Consider the following 20,343-nt stretch of genomic DNA (forward strand, 5'->3'; position numbering starts at 1 on the left):
AACTAGGATCAAGAATAGAGACTTAGGAAATTAGGATTATGACGCCAGAATTGGTTTATCATATTGTTAGATAATTTTTTTTTTTTTATTTCACACTATTAATTAATTGTTTGTTTTAACCATCGCTTTCTAATAAAGTCCAATTAAATCAAAAAAGTTTAAGAAAAAAAACAAAAAAAAGACACAAAACTAACTATCTAACTTACTAATTTTATAAAGAGGAATTCGTTTATAATTCATTTTCTAAATTGAATATAGGAGAATATTTTCATAACCCAAAAAGGAAATAAAAGCGCTTGTCACAGTTCTCTCGTAGGCTTCAGGCTTCGAATAAAAAAAATCAACTTTTTCAAATAAAGGTGGTAATCGCTATTAATTCTCTCAGTTGGCATTTAAGATATAAATTTTTCGCTATATATTATTTAAGTTTTTGCTTTTTTATTAAAATTTTAGCTGTTAAATTATATGCTAGATAATTGTCTGGTAGGAAATAAAAATTTTACTTGCATAATATTGTAGGGGTACACACTGGTTTAATATTATTACGTAAAATTTTGTGAAATCATTTAGGGACGCAACTAATCCTTCCAAAAAAATCTTTCAATATCCCATAAGTTTATATTAATTCAAAATCTCTAATGAAAGAGTTTTTTCATCTGTAAATTGTTAGTACAGGAGTAAATCATACATTTAAAAATATATTACATTCCTAATGTTCCTAATTCAAATTTTATTACATTCCTAAACGACCAACAAACCAAATCATACATTTCTGTAGTCATTAATAAAAGACTGTTATTTATAATAATAGTGGTTTATTGTAATGTTTGTAAATTACAATAACATAATAAGCTTATCAATATTATCATTCATATAAATTATTATAGCTTAATATGTTTTTTTGAATATTTAAACGCTTCCCCGCTCCATTCGATTGTTATAAAGACAAATATAATCGACTATGAGAATTGTGACCAACGACGTTTTAATTTTTTTTTATGAAACGGAAATTTCATCCACCTTCTGTTTTGCTTTCTTTAACTCCGCCAACAATATCTTCATCTGGCTCTTGTCTATGATCAGATCTTCTTTTTTCTGTTTTCCTGTGAACACGTCATCTGTGTGAAATGTCAACTTGACAGTATCAACAGTTCCTTCAGGTCCAGGGGCTGCCGAGACGTCAGTTAGCTTGTTGACTGATAACAAAAAAAATGAAGCCATAGTATAATTAAAAAAAAACAACAAAAAAATACACGCTATAAGTTGCATTAAGAAATCATCTGTATTATGCGAACATATTTAAAACTTAGGACTTTATCAATAAATCATTATTACATTTATAATCAATTAAAAATTTTCAACTTTTTCAAAAATCTGATGTGATACTTTTTTATGCTCAAAGGATTGTGACATATGTAAAATATGATACACCAGAATGAGCAAGACTAAAAAAATAAAAAAAAACAATGCCATCACTGTATTTTGGGAGTTCATATTTTGTAGTTTTTTTTATAGAGAATCTTATAGTGTGAGCAAGTGATGAATTCACATCCTGACAGTTATCTAACTATCAGGATGTGAACAACATTAATTATATTATAAAACATTAGTATCGTCGAGAAAAACCGAATCAATCAACACGTCAAACTTGAATTTAACTAAATGTAATATTAATCTCACCCATAAAACCGTTAGAAGCGATTTTTGTCTCGTACCCGTCCCTGGTGGTATCAGCGGCATCTGCAAGTGCTGCAGCATGAGCTCTTGGCACTCCCAGTACTAGCAGGTCACGTGCCAGTTGTACACCGCTACAGTTGCACCGGTGAGCCTGCTGCAATGTCCAGCGCAGAACAGCCGCAGCGCGGGCGGCTTCGTCGCGGGATGCTGTTAATTTTATCTCCGCATAAAGTTTTAGAGTCATACTATATTTCAAAATACAGATAATGAAGACTCCGTACAGGTTATGAATATAAATGAAACTAATATTTTTCGGATTACTACGCGTATTTTATTATTTGAAAAACTACACACACCCAACGTTTCGGTTGCTTTGCAGCAATCGTGATCACGGACGGACGAAACATATTATTTTCATTTAAATGAATACTCGCAGAGTCTTAAATCTCATTAGGTTATGAATGTGTTTTATAAAAAAGGACGCGACTCTTCAGGAGAATATTATCAATTGGCAACTAAGATATGCTTTTAAACATAACATAACATATTACAAAATTCTGTATAAGTTATTTGTAAACAGGGACAATATATATATATATATCTGAACTAACCTTCGTTGTTTGAGTATATTTCTTAAATATGGACTGCAAGTTACTTCATATCTTTTCTTTAATTAAATATTTTGAACGGTTGTTAAAATATTAGAATGGAGAAAGCAGTTTACTTGTATTATGAGTAGACAAGCAACAAGTGGAATTAATACAAAGAGAAAGATTAATGCTCACCTAAACTGGTTCCTTTTAATATTTCCATGATTCCGTCGTCCTGAAGAAGGAACAGATGATAGATTACTGAGAATATATTCATGCAGACACACACAGACACACAAACATAAAATACAAGCATAATAAACTACCTCATACCCGTATCTTCCTTCACGTTGTGTCATATTAACCAATATTTAGTATTCAGATAACATGTAGTGCTCAGAAAATATGTTTTTTAGATGAATGCCATATTATTCTTTGAAATCTTAAGATATAAGATTCGGTTACAGCTTATTTACATAGAATAGAGGTATACAGATAAATTTAAACGATGGAAATATTTCAAAATGGGGACCTAGTCTTTAAAGATGACTTTTATCTTGTATCATAAATGTGGGAGGTTGTTAGAAATAAACCAAAGAGATTTAATCGATAAAAAAATAATTAAATGTCTTAAATTCATCGTCTATCGACAAAAGCCGAAGATATGAAACTAATCTGCCAACAGAAAATTCATAAAATGCAGATAAGAATAGACAATGTCACAGATACATAATAATAGATCCCAACTATTCATTCACGATGTATAAACCAATACAGTTAATGATTGCCATAGATTCTAGTACTTTTTAAAAACAATGTCGATTCGATTTCAAAATTCTCAGATAAATTATTTTGCTTCCAATTTATAGTTATGTATATTATTTTTATGATTTTTTTACGAAATAAAATATTTTATCACGATGAACAAAAAAGACTGAATAAAGAGGATAAATTTTCGAAAATTAAAAAATGTTACGATTCCAATATTTTACAAAGTTCTGTATGATAAATAAAAACTTTGTTTATCGTACTTCCAAAAGCAAGATATTGGCGAGACAAATTTATTTATTTCGTGTTAATTTACATATTATTTATATGGTTTAGTAACAATTTTTTTTTATTGCACAGATCACTTCAAAAGTATGTAAGCCCGACTGGAAGCTTCATAGCTAAGAGGCGAGATGCAAGGTAAAGGTACAAATAACATTGACAAATTTGTAAATATATTTAATTATCAATAATATGTACAAGGAAAAAAGTGAAATATGGTTTGGAGGGACAAACTTTTTTTAGCATTCTTGTAGGAATGAGGGTATAAAACACTGTCTAGGATTTCTACTAAATCTCAAATCAGCGGATTAACATTAAGGACAACATTTAATTATTTTTTATTGTCATTTAATATTAAATTTGAAAATAAAAAACTCATTAATAGAGCGTTTAGAATGCTTTCAATATTCTAAATTATCTCGATCATATATATTAATAATTTATTATATTTATTTAACGAATTTAAAAAGGGAGGTTTTGTTTTTAACAAATGAAACGGAGCTTAATTTGAAGTATGTATTTAAATGTTCCCGTTTATAACACAGATTATATTAGTGTGGCGTCTCTGTCAAGCGTAAGTTGAAATATATTTGTATATAAAATATTAATATGCAATAAAAAATCATCGTAGGTACTAGGAAAAAAACTTTGAAATTTGTATGTCTAAGCTGCGTAACCTTACCAAAAGTTTGCCTTGTCAAACTTAATACGGAGAGTTCTCAGTTACTTATTCAAAACCATCACACGAGAAGTTTTATGAATAAAAGACAAGTAAACTCTTCATTCAGTTTAACATTGCAATCTTGCAGTAAGGTAAATGTTAATGATTTTCTAAGTTTACATTATTAGTAATTTTCGTTATGTAAATAAGTTTTATTGATAACATAAATAACCATCCAGGATAAGAACTCAAACGCTATTCTAGCGCAGAGTAATATGGAACACAACTCCATATCTTCACTCATCTTGGGGCAGACGACCTTAAAGACTATCAAAATTATATCGCTTGTAACAAGAGTAAATAGATGCATTAGAAACATCACGGCTAGTTTTAAATTGATGTTATCTGACCGTCTGATACAATGATATAGAAAGGAGCACAGCACAGCCACAGGGATAGACGTGACGATCAGGATACAAGTCATCCTTATAGCTGGCACCAACAACGATTCCATCAAGTCACATGGACTTGCAAACAACGGAAACATGGTCAGCATCGCTTCTTCGTACATACTTATTAAGAGTATAGAAATACGAGCGAATTTCATCACATCACTTTTGGAGTAACCGTTGGATCCGGCGCTGACTATATAAAGATCGGCGAACATCTTCAAAGATATACACGCCGTCCAGAACGGCACCAACGAGCTGAGATAACCGGTCAAGTGATATAATATAACGGTCGAACTACCAGCTTCATCAGGATATAATTGGAAGAGCGCGTTCAGAGCTATCAAATGTTGGACGCTCGTCACCAGATGTTGCTTGCACATATATCGATATACACCTTCACACTTGTCAGACGAACAGCATAAGAAGAAACAGAGAATCAAGGGAAACGGAATGATCAATAAGTTTCCGATAGCTAATATGTCTGCCACGTCTTCATCAGGCTTCGGCAGGTCCACCTTGATCTTAATCTTCTCGATAAGAAACAAAAAACCATTTTCCTCGGAACAATTAACATTCATAGTGTTTTATTTTATATTTGTTTACTTTAACACGCAGCTTTTAATGGAGCCGTGGGCATTATAATGAAACTATATCTCGTTTAATAATGTATTCGATAAAAATAATTGATTGTTTTAAACCGCAATGAGATAAAATTTATTCACGTAAAAATTTTGTATAGTATTTTATTTATGTTGTTTTTCTCATTTCAAACAATTGGGACGATCCGAAAAAAATGCTATAGACATAATTAGTTCAATTAATATCTTATATGTTTTCATTTCAATATAGTTTTTGTTTAAATTGAATTATTCGTGACCTCGTAACATTAAAATATATACTATTCCGATCCTAATATAAATCATGGAGTAACCTTTTCGCGACTTGTTCTCTACCAAAATTATCTTAATATTATTAGGAAGCAAAGACAAACTAAAAGCCTCTGGAAATGTTATTTGTGAACGTAATACATCATGTCTAATCATATACAGTAAGATGGGAGCAGGCCATAGAATTTGTTCAAATATAAAGATTCTTTATAATATTTAATACATATAGTAGGTACATATATATGTTAAAAAGTTTTATGTATATGAGGGTAATGAAATAATTCCTTCCCAATTTAGAATGATCTGGGATGTCTGTTTTCAAAAGATTTCAAAATTTGAAAGTTTTTGACTTCGAGATTTTACATAAAACAAGATGTCAATGGAACAAGTTTAGGAGTTATTGAAAAGTTCGGTTAAACACTTGAAAGACCGTTGATTTGTCGCTTCAATGATCTTCAAAAAGCACATAATTTAATTCTAATTACGATCACGACTTAAATATATATGAGTAATGATTTCCATGAAGCGAGAAGGCGTCGTGACAGATTTCATTATTTAGCAACACGATATAGCTTACGTTTTAAAATGAATAAACGAAAAAAATATATAATACTTTTTATTCGAATTCTGTGATTTTCTATTGTATTACTTATTTAACTATATACAATAGAATATATAATACAATATTGAATATATATAATATTTTGGATATTTACACAATACACCCATACATTTATGCATATAAAACAAAGTAACGTATCGATGTCCGAGGCATATATATGAGAGAAAATATTATTGAAACCTTTAACAACGTGAATAATGATTGATAGAATTTTTGTCTGTTTGTGTACGCTAATCTCAGAAACGGTTCATTAAATTACGATGTCGGTTTCACTTACATAGAGAACGGTGAATTTTAACTACACGAACATTTATTACATGTCAATCGGTTCATAAATAAAAATATATCTAATACTTCTCTATCCGTAACATTGACTAAAAATTATGATTATAAATAATAATAATTCAATATTAAATGCGGAAGAAGTCGCGGGCACAGGTAGTACATGCTATTGAATTAATTTACATGTTCGTTACCGGCTGTTCATCCAGAACGTGTTTCAGCAGACTCCTGAAGACTGGCGCCGGTAGACTGCTCAGCGCATGTAGAGCTGCCAGCGCCCACAGAGGACAGTCCCCATCAGAACAGAACTTGAACTTCTGCGTATTGTATTAGAATTATAGCGATTAAACGTTGACAAGGTAACAAAGTTTATACAGAAATTCGTAAACAATAAAAATGGCAAGTGTCAGATATGTTTGATGGTTGACTTTGATACACTTATTCAATGCATTTGATTAAACAATGTTTTAGTTGAATAATCACTAACGAGAATATAAGTTTTTAATAATCTTAACAAATGACATTGTTTCGTTTGTATGAGACATATATAAAAACATTTCTTATATACGTATTATATACACAATAGCTATATATAAAATCACTTACCATGGTGTATTAGATCTGAAGGCGTCTAACTGTAACAAGAGACAGTTAAATTAACATAGTAATGGTCGGTCGCTGTATGTTGTACGGTCATTGGAGCGATGGACACAACAACTTTATCATACTTTAATAGGATGCTACCAGCTCTATGGAGTCATTATAATTCAAACAGACTACTAAAAATTATATATTTGGCATTAAACTTAAGAACCGATTTAATAATAAAAAATCGATTAATCTTTAATAACGTTTCATAAAAACCAAATAAATTCTTTTCAATATTACGTTTTCATATGTCATCGAGGTTTTTAAATTAAATTTAAATCAAATTAAAAGTATTATTATCTTCAAGTTTTACTCCCATGAAACAAAATTTATATGTTTTGTTGCTAACCATAAAAGTTGTATAGATTTAAAGATAGTATTGTTTCTTGACGGCTATTCTTGAATATTATTTTTAAGTTGAAAAACATCCCTTGATATCAGAAGAATATAATATTATTCAATTAGTGCAGATTTGCCGACATCTTGTATTTGTTTCAAATGTTTTTAAAAATGTCGACATGTCAGTCGTTGACTGGGAATCCGGGTTTTAGGACGTGGTCAGAAATCTGAATGGATTGATGTCAGTGAGTGCAAAACAAACAAACAAAGCAATTTTGTATCTTTCATGTTTGTAAAAGTTTTGAATAAAAGTTTTTAGGAAAAATAAAAAATTTATTCCGAGAGTTATGTTCGATAAAAAGTATTTCTGTGATATTGAGGCAAGATAGGTTTTTTTTTTATATTTGAATTACGAACAGACTATAAATATAATTGAGTTAATGAATGCATTTGAGTTTATTTTTCTGTGTATTTGTGAAATATTCAGTCGAAGTTGAAGTAAATAGTTTGTATGTATCAAGGTACCTATATACTAGTAATAAAGCTACATTTAAAATCCCCTGTGTTTGTTATAATTTAATGATTTGCAAACATCCAGCCACAGAGGACCTCCTATTAATATGATTCGCAACAATCACACATAACTATTACCTAATAATTAATATCGAAAAACAACAAATTAAAAATATGGCCGCTGTTTAAAATGTAGCGATCCAGCTGTTATGTAAGAATAAAATTAACGAATACGTCAAAGAGATTAAAAACATAAATGTACTGATTGAAAATCATAACGAATTAAAATGAAATAGGAATGCAACGTAGAAAAGGTTTAACACGCAATTTAACTGAGGGTGTTTATTTTCTACTCCAATAGTATAAAAAAACTTACGTTAAATTAATATAAGCAAAAATAAAGTCAAAAGAATTACAAATATCCTCTGAAATAAGAGATTTACATTAAGGTTCTTACTTAAATATGACGGTACAACGACTTAAAAGAAGAAGATTATAAATAATTTAAAAGCATATTTCTTCTTAACAATTCGAAATAATAATATCTATTTACTTTATTTTGACTAATACTGATTACTGATTTTATAGTTTGAGAAAACTATCAGTTTTTGATAAATTGAATGAGTTATATGCTTATTGTTAATTACTTGTAGAAAAATTTTCACTTATATAAAAATGAATGTCTGTTTGTATGTGGGTAACAAATAAAATTTACATTCCAAAAACGCTCAATGCAAGGAGTAAAAACAAGTTAAAAATAATAAAAGTGATATAACCATAAAAAAAATCGTAGTGACATCTAAATATGGGATTTTTTTAATATTTAAAAAAGATAAATTGAAATGTAAAATGTGCACATGAAATAAAATAAAATGTCTAGTGTTTTGTGCTTGATGAAACAAATATCTTTTTCCGGCTTAGCTACGGCGCCGGATTTAGCAGAATACAGAATCCGAGTGAAATGCGGTCCCGAATACTTAGAGCTTACTAAGCGTAGTGTACAATTAAGACATTAATATATGCTGTACCGAGTACACGTGACGTCACAAAAACTCGAAATTATAGGCATAACTTCTTCTGAAATTGGCTCGTATCCTTAAGAACTAAGCAGATGGAGCGACTTCATCAGAATTTGCTATTGACTTTGCTCTTGCTCTATCCTGTACCTAACCTTAAATTAGGTCTTTGACGTATTTGGTACGTAATTTTTAACGATACAGAAAAATACATAGAGACCTCCTTCTATAACCTTATAACTTTAAGAGAGATGTCAAAACGAAAAAGCGTGTCGAGTCACCGGATAAAACTAGTTAAATATCACTCAAAGGTATTATAGCTTATAGGCGGAACTGTCAAAACTCAAATATGTAAGCAGACACGTTCAGTATAGTGAAGATTCTTTTCTATTTCTACCCACTCAAACGTTCTCGAAAATTGGGCTGTGTTTTCATTCAATCAACTGCGTCCCAGGTGCTTGATCTCGACGGTTATTATCGTGTTAGAACAGGATAGCTTTTTAGGAGGCACTTTATTATTAGCCAATTAAGAAATGGAAAATCGTACCCTGTATGGCAGATGAGAAAATTAAAAAACATAACACAGTACATAAATAGATTGTTGCATTAATGTTTTAATATTCAAAAATTATTTGAATTCACATTTAAATAATTTGAAGTTTTGTCTTAAGAATGATAATTCTAAAACGAGTGTACCTAATAAAGACACTGATATTGTAAGAAAACGTTCTGCTATAGAATGTAAGGAATTAAAAACTGTGTTTATTGACAGGTTGATCATGGCATCTCTTTACATCCGGTAACAAGATTCTCAGAAAATATAATGAAGTGACAATATTGTCAGAAAATGTGTATTGCAGTTATGGAAAATATATAAATAGCAAATTCACCACGCAATGTTCATCAAAAATATGTAATAATATAATGAGTGTATATGACAAATAATAAAAGAGAATTAAGTAAGACATATTTAATAGGAATGGAGGAAACGAATAAAAAAGGGTTGCACCTTTTTTGTTTTGGACAGATCAAACGAGTGTTTCCTTAATTACAAAATTCAAAAATCGAACACGATACTCTTAATTAGAATGTACCTAGCTTCAGAGAGCTGTATTATAAACATATTCCGTACAATCCTTTCATTTGAATTAATTTAAACTAAATTCGTCGACTTGGGACTGGGGAGGGGAAAGTTAGAAGCATACAAACTATTTATTAATAAAAAAAAGCCTCAGGATGGCTTTTGATTTTTGGTACCATATTTTATTATGATGTTGAATATGTATACAATTTTGTGGATAAAAGCTCTCAATGCTGTTTTTTGGATTAGATTTTAATTAGTTGTGAGAAACATCGTTCGTTATTTCTAACATTTACAATTTTAGAACTATACAAAAGATCAATCTGCGGTAAAAAAAAAGAAAACTAAAAGTAGGGGATTTTTCATATAATTTATTCGCATTATAAATAAGCAATTTGCGGGACAATTTAAATCGAAACCCGGTGCCAACAAACGTAAGACGTAGAAAGGGCTCATTGGGGTCAATGAATATGAAACAGAATAACCGAGACGTTTCCCGCGTCCTTTGCAATTCAACAGGTGCAGTACAGATAGCAGGATATACATTTTATATATAAATAAAATAAATATATATTTTATCTGTATTTTAAATTTTTCATATGAAGCGTACATTACGACACCTGATTCTCAACATGGTAGGAATTGAGTCGGTCAATTCAATTTTTTTAAATAATTAAGTGAAAAAATGAAAAAGTAAGTATTCTATCAGAATCTTTGACGACTTTTGCATATAATGAAGCAAACTGGCTGACAAAAATTTTGAAATTCCTAATACGAATAATTGCATTTTTGTACAGGATTTAGGTATAGGATTTTGTAAATCTTTGAAAATACGTTAACAACGTAAAAATTTAATAATTAAATTATAATAAGGATATCTTTTTGTAATACAAGTTAAGCAAAAAGATGCAAGCAATTTGTAGAAATAGTTATCAAAGAAAGGAGACATCCATCGTTTGATAAAAGATCAGCGAAATGATCAAGGAGGTGATGTTATGAAAGAAAAAAATATTGACTGATTTGATATGTTTTTAAAAATAAATTTTTGCCAAATATATAGAAAACTAGCTTTTGTCCGCGACTTCGTCTGCGTTACTTTCAAATTTAGAAATGTTTAGCTGACCGGGCGAACTCTGTTCTTCCTTAAAGGCAGTAAATAAGAAGAATTAGGATTTTATCAAATTATTTTCTATCTTTTCAATGGGATGAAAAGTATCCTATGTCCTTTGTCTGGTTCTAAGCTATCTCTGCACCAATTTTCAGCCAAACCCGTATAGTCGATCCTGAGTTGTAAATAGAGTAATTAAAAGACTTTCTTTTATAGATATAGGACACATTACATCATTATTTAAGACCACAAAGAACTTAAATTAATATTATTTTCTTATTTTGTAGGATTTAATTTTGTTCTTCCATTGATTATATATTATATAGTTATCAAAAGAGGGTAAAATAAAAGCTGAAAATCTTAGATTTTAGATAGAATTAAAAAATATTCAGTGACAATATAAAAACTAACAGTGAAGTTGAATCTGAATCTCGAGATTTGTTTGTTATTGAGATTATTTGAAAATAAATTATAATCATAGTTGTTCCATATGTTGGAAAACATGTTTGAAAATGTTCACAAAAACAAGTTCTACAAAACCCGCAGTTACGAGATACATTTAGTAAACACAAACGTCCGTTAATCAATGGAAAATATATTTTTTACTTAAAAATTACTTTTTCATGCTATTTTCATTATGATATTTGTATACGCAGTATTAGTATTGTTTCGAAAATAGTATTTAAAAAATTATTATTAAATTAAAAAAAAATACACGTAAATCATGATGATAAAGGAGAATCCTTGTATTATTTTGTTATGAGTTAAAAAATATATATATATAAAAAATTTCAATAAATTATATAATTAATGAAATATAATATTGTGACAAATCATCCCTAAATCAGTGTTTGTAGAATGCGTTAGTTTGGACGGTACAGAGCGAGTATATAAGGCGGCGGACCGCAGCATCCCAGCATAACATATCTGATTGTCGAGGCGTTCGCATTGCTAACAATTCATATTATAATAAACTTGTACATCATTACTGTGTTATGAAATGCTGTAACCTGGGGTAAGTTGATTTTTATTAAATTGTCACATACATTAATAATATTTACTTATTTTAGGATATTTCAAATTGCATCATTACAATATTAGAACTTTTGACTAAAAATAAATGCAACATTACATTCAATAATTAACAACCAAAGTATAAAGTATACTCCTGTTATTGTTATGTGCATTGCTGGGTAGTTTTTTATGTAAAATAAACATATTTATATATTACCTCATTAAATTAAATGCAGATATTCAAAACTTGATTTAGGATATCCTATTAAAAGTAGAATTATGTGATTAAATAAAAAAAAATCAAATCTTAAATATGGTGCTAGAGTTATTTATAGCAAAACTGTGTGACGAGAAAAATAAATTTTAATTTCAAATAATTTTCACTAAGCAAACGCCTTTACTAGTTACGTTCTACAGCGTAGACTTAACGAAAAGCTACGGACATTGACTGTAAAAAAATATTTCATTATAAACATATACTGTCTAAATACGTAAAATTTTTGCAACTAAATACGATGCCTTTATTTCATACTTAATACAATTAACAAAATTAATGTTCGTCCTAACCGTGGATAGCCAAGCCTTGCACATTCACATCTTCGATACGATTATATCTAAGATTTTCTTGATTAAACATTTAAATAATTATGTTTTTGGATTAAGCTAGTCGCCTATTATTCTAACTTTAAAGAAAATCATACAAAACATCGCTACGGTATCGGAATACAGTTAAAATAATAATTTTTCACAATAAAACCTTATAGGAAGTAATTTTTGAAATGTTAATTTACGCCACCAGTGGAGAACCAATTCATATTCAATCATATCGCTAACTTGTAAAGAGAATTTTCACTTACTAACACATTATTAGTTAGCAATAGTTAAAAATATATAATGATATTTCGATGTACATACCTTATTTCATTGTAAGTCGAACAATGACGTTCGGGTTGCTATTGGAGAGACTCTTGGTCCATATCAGATAAATAACCTTTATCAGTTATGAAAACGGGACTGACCCCTTAATCATTACTTGTGAGACAATTTTATTCTGTTATATTAGATTTTCGGTTACCTTCCAAACTTCGATTTTATTCAATTATAATAAATAATATTTCTAAGGGTACATATTGTATGAAATAGACAATTATAACTAGCTTCAGTAATATTTCATGTCATTTCAGAAAATTAAATTCTTACATATATTTCTCTATATGTTTTTGTACATAATACCTAGTATTATCGGATGCAAACATTTTCTGAACAAACAACAATTGTTTATAAAAATATTTTATATATGCGTTCTCACTATATGAAACCTCGGTCAAATTTAAAACTATTAAAACACTCATATATAAAATGATCAGTAAACACAGATTTTCAATTTAATATTATTTAGGATGCACTTTATTTCACAAGCCTCTTGATCTGGGTTTAGCCATGGTTACTTTTAATTAGAAACACATCTATCAACAGTTAATGGGGATAAACATGTGTCATTCTAGATTTTAATATTTTTGTAGTAAGTAATATATTCAAATAAAAAAAAATCTCATTCTAAATAATTTTTCCTTCACTTTTGACGAAAACAATATGATGTAAGTAGAAAATTAAATAATCGTTGTTTAAAAATACTATTTAGATTTCATACTATTTTTTGGTTCTTAATAAATTTATAACCGATTTGATATCACTGATGGTTTGCAAAAATAGCAGCTTAATTTGACTTCATCGAAGTCGATCAAATAAACTTGAACATAATTCCTAATGTTTGCACAAAAACCCAAGGACGTGTTTATATAATAAAAATAGTTTGGCTGTGTTATAATAAGAATGTCTAATAGTGAAATGGGGATAGTTATTAAGCGGATTTTACTCTCCATGCTTGTATGTACATATATATGTCATTTGGTATAAGTAAAGGCGTAAACGCTGATTGTTATTAATGCTCTAACCTTCTCCATATGAGAAGAGGCCTTTGCTCAGCAGTGGGCTCCTATAGGCTGATGATGAAAGGGGTAAATAAAAACGGTTCACTGAGATCCAGATCTTTTAAGATATGTGAAGAGATCTAAAGTCATGTATCAGACTTAAAACATACGTTTCCTGATGCTACGCAATATATTTTAAAATTCGAAGGCTTTATATAAGCTTTGTGCATTTTAAGCCTTTGACAAAACTGGCATAGAAACAGTATAAAATATAAATTTATTACAGAAAAATCGAGAAAAATTATATTAAGATTGAAATGAGTTAGGATAATGAAGAGGACTGTGCGTGAACATTTTAATGCTTTTGGTTAAAATAAAGCATCCTCATATCGTTTTGTTGCTATAATAAAAATACAATTCGCATTAAATATTATAAAGGTTTTCAATTAACAGAGTGACAACAAATCGTTTCTATGAGATCAAAGACTTGGTTTGATTGGCGTCAAACAAGACGATGTCGAGGTTCCTTTAATTTTGAATTAACTGACCTTAATCTGATGAGAAAATTACAATAATTATATAATTCTATCATTATTATTTGCTTTGTTTTAATTGAAATTTTAAGTAATTATATATTTCAAAGATCACTTTTGATTTTATTTATTTTAAATGTGTCAAAAACAATGTAACTATGTAGGTACATAATTATTATTTAACTAGAGGAAGAATTGAATTTAATGTCGTGGTGGCCTGGAGGTTAAAGGACCGCCTGTAATGCGTGGGGGCGCGGGTTCGAAACCTGGCAAGTACCAATGTGATTTTTCATAGTCATATGTACTTTCTAAGAGTATTTAGACACCACTGACAGATGGCGAAGGAAAACATCGTGAGGAAACCTGGTCTTATAATTTCAAATTATAAGATTGAAATCGCCAACCTGTCTTGAGCAAGCGTGGTGATTAATGCTCAGACCTTCTCCATGCGAGAAGAGGCCTTTGCTCAGCAGTGGGCTTCCGATAGGCTGATGATGATGATGATGAGAATTCAATTATAGTTCAGAAATGTTCTTCATTTGTTACAGCATAGGTAGGTTAAACCGGTGACAATCGTTTCTAATTGCACCTGTAAGCTTGCAATCCGGGTTGGAACAGGCTATAATATTTAAGCTATGATTGTTTGTGGCGAGATTAGTTGAGGTTACTTTGTGAGCAATTACCGATAATGTCATTAATAAATTTTTATAATAGACAGATTAATGTATAATATGTTGACGTTCATGAATCTTTATGGTTACTTAAATGAATCAAAATCTCCGACCAGCAGTGGATCATTTGTGCTGGATTCCGTCCCCACGATCTTACATCAATTAGTTTAGAATAAATCTAATAAATGGATTAATGATATTACATATCACATCGAATCACACGTATGAAAAATAGTTTTGATACTATTAACAAACCACGTAGTATTCAATCCCTATTATTATTATAGTATGAACATGACATTTTAAAATAGTTGAAACAGATCTTAGGTTACCCTACGTGAAATATGAGGTAAAATACATAGTGAAAATGGGCATACCTACTTAAAATATGCAGTTTCGATTTGCTAAAATAAGTGATAAAAAAACAATCTTTATAAAACACACCAGCTAACTAATAGACATCCACACAGAGAGGTTTAATTTGTTTTTTTTTTTAATGTAACAGCGCCTTTATATAAATAATTAATTAAATTATTCATGTATTAAAAGATAATAATAAAAAAACTGAAAATATTAGACTAGGCAGCACATTTTTTTACTAGAGTGCCATTTGAAATAACTAAAGCATTAAAATCGTCAATATTTACAGAGAACCCAGAAAAAAAACGTCAAAGGGATGCCGAGGAAAATATCATTTTTAGTGTAATAAATGGAAAAGCGATGGACCGTTGAGAACTGTTATAAATAATTTAATAAGATGTCTTTAAGGGACTAAGACACTTTGTTATTTTTTATTTTCTTCTCTACAATTATATTTTTTTCAACCGCCTTCGAAGTGACTAAGGGGAATTGGGATTATCATAAATTACAAGATACAGTTTCATTAAAAAGGCTGTTCTCGTTAATATTATATGTTAGAATTAATTTTCCTGATTCCCACCATTAACTGCAACATAGGAAGTATTGCGGAAAATTATATTTCTTACATTAACCCGATTAAATTTTATTTTTTACATTAACCCGAGGGACTTTCTCATCCCGAGGATTGCATTTCCATTTTACAGATTCGTTTTTTTGTATTTATTATGTATGTAGGGTAGCTACTTAAAGAAATGCATACCTACTGTCAGAATTTATACCTATATAATAGTAGGTAGGTTATAGCATTATTAAAAAATATTAGCTCATGTGAGTTCATTTTGTATTTTTTATCTAATCCATTGGGCTCTCACGTCCTACCATAAAGTAGAAGATATAATTTTATAGCAAAGTCCTAAAATCACACTCGACCGTTATGATTTCTATATCTTTTTATTCATTCTTTAAAGACAAAATTTTTATAAGAAACAGTTTTCATATAATTCTGGTTTCAATTAAAGTTAGCTAAATGCTTTATATTCCACAAAAGGGTTAAAAAACTTCATTAGTTTCTGCAAAATTACTTTTAGAGAACTTTCCTCATTGCCTGCATTAGTAGGCACCTAAAAGTCTTGCGTATAGCATTGATAATATTTTTTTTTTGTAACATTTAATAATTCTGTTAAGATTTTAAAAATATGTGTTTTAATTTCAGAGCAATGGCATTCTACTGGATCTTCATTGCTTTCTCTTGGTTTGGCTTCGCCAGCCTTCAATATATAAACACAGCTGGCGCGGACGCTGAAACTCTAATGGATCCTTTGGACTCCACCATCCACTACCCGCCATTACCATATGTGAACTACTTCAACGTTCTGACTCCGAGGAACAACATGGAAACCTTACAAAACAACGGCAATATGGACCACAGTCAATTTACTGAACAGGATCTAGAATCGCTCGATTCAAAAAGGATGAGAAGAACAACGGATGAAGATAAAGATGCCAAAGAACGGAATTGGCAGCCAAATTTAATCGACAGCGATAAAACTATATATCTACCAAGTGACACCTTCGGTATTAGAACACCGTTCGTTGTTCAAGCATATTCCGATACCTCAAGCGAAAAAAACACCACAGATATTTCTAATTCACTAGAGAAGAGGAGTTTTAGCCCATGGGGCGGTAAGCGAAATAGACCAAATATTATTGAGCAGATGTGGACTTGGAAGAAATCAGCCGGCATCCGTGAACCCAGTATGCCGAAAAGAGTTCGCTTTAGTCCCTGGGGAGGAAAGAGATCCGGTCAGATGATATATAAGCCAGGGACTAAAGGCTCCAAGGTTATATTTTCTGCATCAGTTCCAGAACTAACTCGGATCGTATCAAATTACTCACCGAACGGCAATCGCCTCAACATGGCCGGCCTTCAATTTATACCGTCACCAGATAAAAGACATCCCATTAAAATTTTAGCCCTAAATACAAAATTGGACGAAAGGACGTTAAGGGATGCTCTTCCTTTCAACACATTCATGGAGACAATACCGAAAATGTACAAACCCGGTCACGCCTACCTGGATGTTCATTTGAAGAAAGATGGTAAGCGTAAGGTGAAATTCAGCGCTTGGGGTGGTAAAAGATCTCCACCCATCATAGGGCCCATCTGGACCCCAGCATCTCAAGACATCAAAGAATCCACCTTGGACACGATAGTATTGATTCGAAATAATCAAAACGAAGACGCCGAAAAAATGTTGTAAATTGGACACATGGCACATTGATGATTACAGATTGACTTATAACTTAAAAAAAAAACGAATATTCCTAAGGATTTAGATTTCATGTGCCATATATGAATTTGGGAGAAAAGTCTGCAAAAATTCACTGTCTATGACAAAATGGCTGGATTTGTCAGAGACAAACAAATGTTATGTTATGCAAATGTTTATTAATTACTAGTAAATTGTTTCTGGGTGTAATGTATTATTGAAACTTTGGTGACCTGAATACATAGCTACATCTCAATGTGTTATTCATTGTTTAATTTCCATTAGATATAAAATTTGTAAACTGAATTTAAACCCTATATAATTTGTCATTATTCTGCCGACATATTTTATCTAAATAATATATCATTTAAATAATAAAAACTCTCTCATATGGATATGTGTAATGCGAAACATTAAATTTATAATTAAGTATAGTAAGCTCAATATTATTAATATTTCATTGTTATGATGAACAAAGAAAAAAGAATATTGAAATGTTTAATTCTTTCACACAAAATTCTTAACTCCGAGTATGTAATAGATTAATTTTTGATGGAAAATTCAGTAAAACTAGGTTGCTTTTTCAGGGGCTTAGATAAACTGTCAAAATTATAAAGCATTCTGAGATATATTAAAGTAAAATAACTTTATTTCCTTCAATGGAACCATAGTACAGAATTTGTGAAATAAAATAAAACTTCATTCATATCTATCTCAGTTTTGGTATCACTGTTCAGTGAGTGACAACTCAATAAGAGAGAAAAATACAGATCAAACAGTTCGTAGTATAATATGGAAGCCAGACTCGGTTTCAATTGGTTTGCTCAGCTGTCCGACCTTTAATTTAAAGGCTTCTTCTTCAAAAGCTTGTTGCATTTGACCACGACCAAACAATCCCAAATCCCCTCCACGCTTTGCAGAGGAACAATCTGAACACTTCATAGCAACATCGGCAAATGGAGCATCATTAGACACAATCTGCTTCCGGTAATTCTTAATTAAATCCAATGCCTCTTCTTTGGTCCGTTTTATATGATCCTCCCTCCAAGATGAAGGGCGTCGGCTCTCTGAATGTTTGACGAGGATGTGACTACATCTCACCTCACCCGGTTCAGCGGGAACTTCAGGCCGTTCCCACTGAGACTTCTTAGTGTACATGTTTAGGAAGTAAGTCATGCCAGTGGAACGACTAGTTCTCATCTCCCATCCTTCGGGTAGCGGAGCCTCAGTATCATTCGACATTCTGCAATTTCGTTAATGTTGTTTGTTCATACACGACACAGGCACATCAAAGAAATTAGTCTTGACAATTAAATCAATCTACAACTTGGACACTTTTCATTATAACAACAAGTTCATAAATATTTTTAAACTTTGTTCATCATAACAATCTGTATGAGCATTTTAAGTAACCTTAAAATGTTTATGTTTATACTAATGGTTGTAGTAAATAAATAACAATTACATACCTGGCCTCCAAGTGATTTGCCTTTTATATTCTATTAATACTGAACTTTCTTTAATCGCCGGGGTATACAGAGTATACAGGTTTTTAATAAAAGGATTTTCCAATATCTACAGTTTTCTACATCTAAAGCCTAAACAAGTAGACAGCCGGCAGATCAGTACCTATTCCGACATTTCATTAGTATTGACTATAATTTTTAATCTGTAGTGTTTCACAGATTAAAAATATGAGTTTATTTTTAGAAATTAAAGCTTTGGATTTAATAACAAAATGTAGAAAAGAGTTTCGTCGTGAACATAATTTTTGTAGGTATTACAACCATTTTTTATTCGAACTCATGAAATATTTAATAGTTATAGACAAAAATTGAAAATTATTTTTTTACTACATCACACTTAAGTCCAGCAAAAGAGATTAAAAATAAAAAATATCTGCTGAATCGAATTTCTACAAAAGATAACAATAAAGGTATAAAAAATTGGAAATAATGAGAAAAGTAAGTATATGAGTAATAAATTGTTATTTTAAGGATTATCTGTCACGGCATGCCAAGTTGTTCAGAGAAACATTTGATAAAATATTACATATTTATCAATTTGTAAAATTTAGTTTCTATCTTTCTACTCCCCATGGTAAAATTAACATCTAACAAGTCACCCGACAGATTTTTATATATTGTACAAAATATTTTGATAATATATACCTATGATATTTAAGAATTATATAAAGCCCACTTGTCTCTCAAAACTTCTACAATATTATTATGTGTTATAGTCCTGACTCCTTGCGCTTATGCTAGTCATTTCCTACAGTGTGTGAGCTTCGGTGCGGGGAAGAAACCACATGTGAATGTGACCCAGTTCGTTATGATTCAATTGTTCGGGCGAGCATGTTGTTCCTAGCGCACAAGATATATCCATATTCTACCTGACAGTACCACGACAAGTGATATATATATTATTTACAATGAAAACTGCATTTTACTCTAAAGAATATTCGCCAAGGAAAATGTGGAACTCATACATAATATAATGTTAAATTATTTATACTAGTGTTAAATTCAGTCGGAGGAGATCCGGGCTGGGCGCCGGCAGGGGGAGGAGCGCCTTATGCGGGAATGGGGGGGGGACCTGGCGGAGCAGCGGTACGGTAAACGTACAACGGCAGCGC

The 20,343-nt window shown here is 30.7% G+C and overlaps 2 protein-coding genes across 3 annotated transcripts; one reads left to right on the forward strand and one right to left on the reverse strand.

Moving 5' to 3' along the window:
* Positions 1–795: 795 nt before the first annotated feature.
* On the reverse strand, positions 796–19,343 carry LOC116773907 (putative peptidyl-prolyl cis-trans isomerase dodo). Of its 2 annotated transcripts, XM_032666480.2 has the most exons (6): positions 19,175–19,343; positions 6,828–6,856; positions 6,416–6,538; positions 2,463–2,502; positions 1,681–1,884; positions 796–1,196 (listed from the first exon to the last, which is right to left on the reverse strand). In XM_032666480.2, exons 2-6 carry the CDS (start codon positions 6,828–6,830, stop codon positions 997–999), a joined length of 570 nt encoding a protein of 189 aa, XP_032522371.2. In that variant the 5' UTR covers positions 6,831–6,856; positions 19,175–19,343; the 3' UTR covers positions 796–996. The 2 variants fall into 2 exon arrangements, with proteins under 2 accessions (XP_032522371.2, XP_032522372.2); XM_032666481.2 differs by lacking the exons at positions 796–1,196; positions 1,681–1,884; positions 2,463–2,502; positions 6,416–6,538; positions 6,828–6,856 and adding an exon at positions 18,325–18,948.
* LOC116773905 (uncharacterized) lies at positions 11,865–17,943 on the forward strand. Its single transcript, XM_032666478.2, has 2 exons — positions 11,865–11,941; positions 16,649–17,943. The coding sequence occupies exons 1-2, from the start codon at positions 11,922–11,924 to the stop codon at positions 17,694–17,696; spliced, it is 1,068 nt and encodes a 355-aa protein (XP_032522369.2). The 5' UTR covers positions 11,865–11,921; the 3' UTR covers positions 17,697–17,943.
* Positions 19,344–20,343: the final 1,000 nt, after the last annotated feature.

The sequence above is a fragment of the Danaus plexippus genome, chromosome 20 (assembly GCF_018135715.1).
Source record: "Danaus plexippus chromosome 20, MEX_DaPlex, whole genome shotgun sequence".
In the NCBI taxonomy this organism is placed as follows: domain Eukaryota; kingdom Metazoa; phylum Arthropoda; class Insecta; order Lepidoptera; family Nymphalidae; genus Danaus; species Danaus plexippus.